The sequence below is a fragment of the Pteropus vampyrus genome, unplaced genomic scaffold, assembly GCF_000151845.1.
Source record: "Pteropus vampyrus isolate Shadow unplaced genomic scaffold, Pvam_2.0 Scaffold42, whole genome shotgun sequence".
In the NCBI taxonomy this organism is placed as follows: Eukaryota; Metazoa; Chordata; class Mammalia; order Chiroptera; family Pteropodidae; genus Pteropus; species Pteropus vampyrus.
Genome location: NW_011888823.1, coordinates 3,279,137 through 3,284,652, shown reverse-complemented (window position 1 = coordinate 3,284,652; position 5,516 = coordinate 3,279,137). Strand labels below are relative to the sequence as shown.

The window sequence follows — 5,516 nt, the reverse complement described above, 5'->3', positions numbered from 1 at the left end:
GGGATGATCTAAAGCAAGAAGGTGAAGGGAAGGCAGGCTCCGGAGTCAGATATTACCTCCTCCGAGATCACTGGAATGGTTTCCTTGCGACCCTGCCCCTGAAGCCTGCCCTGGGTCACCTCATCTGGCCATTCTGTTCGGCACACTTAGCAGTCTTAGCCGGCCTGTTCTGTGCCTCAGCCCACCCTCAGAGGTTGCCTCCTCTTCCTCTTCCTCCCCATCCTGCCCTTTCACTACAGAAGCCTCTCCCAGCTGGAGCGGTCTCTCCCAGGCCCTTCTCCAGACCACAGGAATTCTCCACCATTCCCTCTCCCAGCCCTCAACTGGCTGGTGGAGCAGAGGAAGGAGCCAATTTGCCTGCGACCAACCCCCACCCCACGTGCTGACTTTAGGGCCACTCCAAGCACTGCTCCTTATGATGCCAGAGGTGCCATGTACCAACGCTTCCCTTCTATAATGGAAAATCCTTTCATCGGCTGATCCCTCACTCCTATCTATTTGAGAACGGAGGGGAACAGAAAACCCCCTGGGGTGCGAGGTGGAGGGAAGATGAATCAGGTACCTCTTCCTACCAATCACTGCTATGAAGGCCCAACTCACTGCCATTTTATTTTATCTTTGACCAAGTGTTGGTTTTATATTGTTACATAAGACTATATTCATCTGTTCAACAAATATTTGTTGATTACCTATTAGGCATCAGACACTGAGCAAAGTGCCAAGACTACAATAGTGAACAAGGATGACAAATCCCTCCTCTCTTGGAGCTTACCCTCTCAGTTTCAATATTTACAGAGAGTGTCAGATGGCTAGTGTAGTATTTTCTTTCCCAATTTGCTCATGGAGAAAAGGTGACATGAGTGAGCAAGGGTAATTTATTACAAATATCAGTTGGTGTATAAGTCAAGTCCAATCAGAAAAACAGAAGCCACTCTGACTGTTTAAAAGCAGGAACGTAATGCATAAACAGGGGATAGTGAAGTAACCCTGAAGTTAGCAACATCGAGAAGCTGCTACCACACCTAGGTTAGGGGAGGTGGAGGGTTCTCAAAGCCCAGAGGCCTGTCTGGCGGGGATCGGAGTCACAGGGAGACACGACTGCTGATGGAGACACCATCAAAAGCAGAGAGGGAGGAAAAGAAATATCCTGGCTCCTCCCCTCCTCCCACTTTCCAATCTCCTGCCAACTCAGAGCAGAGCAGGGAAGGGCAGTAAGTAAATCTGAGGCAAACAGGCTGGGAATGGCACAAATGGAGGAGTGAGATGATCCCCGGTCCACAGGGGGGCAAGTGCAACCACCATCACATCTAAGGAGATGCAAGACTCCACAAACACAGACACGCACACGCTGCACCAGACACAAAGCCATACCCCACTGTCACACTCCTAGACCACTGCCCTCCTCCCTCCCCCTTCCCCCTTCCCGCTCCCTGCGCTGTCACATAGGGAGAACCCTGAGAGCTGCAAAAAGTAAGTAACATCCATATATTGGTCAAACAAAGTCACAGGAGTCACGACAAAAAGAGCTTTCTTAGGGAAAAGAGCACTCGTGGCTACTCTATTAGCCTCCAACTGGCTTCTCCCAAGAGTTCTCTCACCCCTTCTCCTCCCAACCCTAGTCACGCTCACTGCTCCCACCACTTCAGTCGGCTTGGTGTTCAATCTCTGCAGGGTCTAATGCTGGGGTTTAGACAGGAGAGTCAGTTCCTTTTAGATTCCTATCCACCCCCTATCTTGCTAACCCTCCCCCGACCCTGGCCCTGCTGCACCCTGCCCCACCTGCCCTGGACATGTCCTCACACAGGCACTGGAGTTACTGCTGCTGCAAGCACTCAGGGCTGCACTGCTGCCAGTGACAGTGGGAATGGCCACTGTGCTGGCACTCAGGCATGATCCAGAGGTCATGATGCAGTCCTTCGTGTCTCTAGTCCTTGTGATAGGGCTCGAAGTTGCCTGGGTGAGCATCAGGTGCCTGGAACACAATTCCAAGGGAAGCACTCTGGCTAAGCCAGAGTCTCTGCCAGTTTGGAGCTGAGGAGAGACAGAGGGACATGAAAAAGAGGAATAGACTCGTCATGGCCATCATTATCACAGAGGAGTGACTTCTTACCAGCTCTGGCAATAGATGTGAGGTAGTGCCATGAGGAACAAGCCTGAACACAAGAGACAGGGCTTTGCTTGGGAGCCTAGAGACTCACCATTCAGGAAAGGCACTTGGAAGAGGGACCCAGCCCTCCATGGACACACTTGGCATTTCTCAGCAAGCCCTCAGTGAGAGTTATTGAAGCACATGCATTACCTTTATCTGGCTCTATTTTTTTCCTTTGAATGTGTCTTGCCTCCTGTAAGAAGAGGAATAAGCATCAAAGAAGAAGCAAATGACACTGAAGAGCTGTTGGTCAGGGTTTCTTCTATCAGTACACAATCTGTATTCCAGGTTTAAAGTAAGCATTCACTGAAATAATGACTCAATTCAAGGATAAATTATTCAACTTCTAAAATAGGGATCCATGGATGAACTGAAGCTGGAAGTTATACACAAATATATATGCAAATGTTACAGGCAAATTATATGCAAAATGTCATGTGTATGGACATGTGCTCTTTTCTGCAGCTTTCACCAAATGTTCAGAAGGGTGCTTGGCCCTGCTCTAGGGGACACACAAGTGTCCCAGTTGGCTTTGGCCCCGTCTCCTCAAATCCCTTCTTCCTTTAGCAGACTTCCTTCACCACATACACCCAAGTGTGGCTACCATATTGGATGGCATCAATTTGATACCTTTTTGGAACATATGTACATTTTGCAGACTACTCAGTATCCTTTCCCATCTCTTCGAATAACAATCTCAAAATTAATAACAACTTTTATTGACATTTATTTAGAACTTACCATATGCCAGGCAATGTTGTAAGGTCTTCACATGTACTTTAATTCTTACAACAGTTTAATAGATGTGAATTGCCTTTCATTTGACCTAAAATTATTTCTTTTCAGGTTTGGGGGTTATTATAACACCTTATGCTTCTCACCCTTTAGAAATTTACACACTTCCATCAGACACTCTCCCATGCCCTCCCCACCACCCACACAGAGCAAAAGATTCTGCTGATTCAGTTTTTTCTAACTGGTAACAACTCCAAACCCTCTGGAGGGGATTATCTTAGATTCATTCATCCATTCATTCATTCATTCATTCACAAAGCATTAACTAAGTGCCTGTTAAGTACAAGACAAGACAGGTAAGGATCCTACCTTTAATTGTGAAGTATAGGTTCAAATGGAATCAAAGAAATGCAGGCTGAGGAGACAAGAGAAGAAGGTTCCATTACTTTTCTGCTACTGGATGGCCTTGTAGTCCTGCCCTGACTCATTAATGCCGGTGACTTCAGGGGATTCTACAGGTGGCCCCCGTCTCGGGGCTCTGAAAGTATCCAGTCAACAGGTGAAACATCCCAGCGAGTGCATAGAAGAGATGAGAGGATGGGGGAGAAAGCTGGTCCCGGCCAGGTCTTAGGGCTTAAGGGAGTGAGCACTGGCTCTGAAGCTAGGAAAGCTGGGTTTCAGCATCTGCTTAGATTCATTTGAGATGGGCAAATTTATCCAAATCCCCCAGCCTCAGTCTCCTTGCCTGTAAAATGAGGGTTATGCAGTTTCACAAAGTCGAAGTGAAACTCAAATGAATAGAGGATGTGAAAAAGCCCTAGACAAACCTATATTACCATAATTAACAATCACTGCTTCCACACTAGCCCGCACTACTCTTCCAGAAGATTCACACGTTTGCAGTCATTGTGAACACATAGGGCAAGGAGGTGGTGCTTTTTAGTCCAATTTTCTAATCTGGAAGACCTTAAAAAACACGTTTTCAGCTTCCTTTATTTGACTAATTTCCAACCTAAAAATTTCTAAGATGACCAGTGGAAAAAATGGCGCGCCGTCTAAATTTACTTAGAGCTGTTCCTCCTTTCTCTTCGGTATCCCCGGTATGACTGATCTCGCGCAAGTCGCAGTACCACGGGACTCTGTGAAGGACGTGAAGGGGATCCCTGGCCATTTCCTGGAGAAGGCGGTCTCCCGGGGCAGATACCTTCCCTGGCCCCTCGCTTCGCTCCCTGGGTCTCCGAGATCAACGATCAAAACTCACACCACCGCCATGTTGTCGTCTCCATAGATACAGGACGCACAGAGCACGGCGTCTCTTGGTATCCCAGGGCAAATGACGGCAGCCCGAATGAGTCATGTTTCAGAGAACGCGAAACTTTAATCCTTATCCTCATTTTTTTTTTTTTTTTTTTTTATTTTGTGACTTTCCCTACTAATAGTAATTGGGCTTCTACCAGTAGCAACATGGTATGTATAGTCCCTTAGTTGTGACTAAATTTGCTTCAGAAGTCTCCCTTTTCAGGAGCCCAGAACCCATGGAAGATAATGGGTGCTGGGTCCTGGTGACCATATCCTCCAAGGATCCAAAAAAGTCAATAGGGGTGGGTACCGTTTGGTTTAAGGCTATGAGCAAGGGTAAGTGATGATTCAGGGAATTGGTGAGGACCAGGATGTAGGAGAAAGAGGGGAAGAAGGATGTAAAGGAGATAGACCCCAATCTTCCTGGTTGGAAGCTGGTGATGGGAGTAATAAAGATAAAGCACGCTCAGTGATTTGGGCCTCAGCACACATAAAAATATATTTTCTAAGTTTTTCCTCCACAGTCCCACGCCACCCACTACTCCCTACCTTCCACCCCTGCCACCATGGAATAAGAAGACTCTAGGCTGGGAAATCAGGCAGACCTGAGATTAATCCTGACTGCCACTTACTGGCTGTGTGACCTTGGACAAGTCACATGACCTCTGTGAGCCTTAGTTTCCTCATCTGCTACCTGGGAATAATTATCAAAAGGTTTGTATGAGAACTGAGTTATCAGGCATATGTAAAGTACTCGACACATGGTAGACAATCAACAAAGTTAGATATACACATACACACACACACACACACACACACACACACACACACATGCACAGGTCACTTACTAAATGTGAGGTCCCTATAAGCAAACAACTAGACCTGTGCACCCTTCTCTCCCACCACCACCCAGTCTCTCCGCTGCACACTGGAGAGGCAAGAAATTTCTCTTTTCTCCACATCCTCCTCTTGTTTCTCCAAGAAGGAGGCTGCCTTGCTGCTCTAGGGTGGAGAAAGACAAAAGGAGATGCCAGGGTGACCTCAATCCAGATGGCAAGTCAGCCTAGCTCCAGCACTCGCAAAACCTTCTTTCACCTTCCTTCCTCTGCAACTCTGACTCAATTTAGAGCGTTGGTTCTGAAGCTAGGTCTGCTTCCAAGCTGTATTTAATTTACAGGAAGGAGATGAAGAGGTGTGTCCTCCCACAGAACCTTCTGACCTCTGAAATTAGTGGAGTAAGTCTTTTAAGCCCAGTCTGAGGAATGGAGAGTGAGAAAAGACTGCAGCCAAAAGATCCACTGGGGGTGGTTCAGGGCCGGATCAAGGAGCACAC

General features: G+C 47.2%; 1 protein-coding gene across 1 annotated transcript in view; it reads right to left on the bottom strand.

Moving 5' to 3' along the window:
* CFAP65 (cilia and flagella associated protein 65) overlaps window positions 1-4,170 on the bottom strand; it is a 33,195-nt gene extending 29,025 nt beyond the window's left edge. The window contains exons 1-4 of the mRNA XM_023529721.1: window positions 3,950-4,170; window positions 3,254-3,299; window positions 2,199-2,342; window positions 1,801-2,031 (exon numbers count right to left, since the gene is read on the bottom strand). Of these exons, the coding sequence (XP_023385489.1) occupies window positions 1,801-2,031; window positions 2,199-2,201 (234 nt within the window). The 5' untranslated portion in view covers window positions 2,202-2,342; window positions 3,254-3,299; window positions 3,950-4,170. The remainder of the gene's footprint in view (window positions 1-1,800; window positions 2,032-2,198; window positions 2,343-3,253; window positions 3,300-3,949) is intronic.
* Between the last annotated feature and the right edge of the window lie 1,346 nt (window positions 4,171-5,516).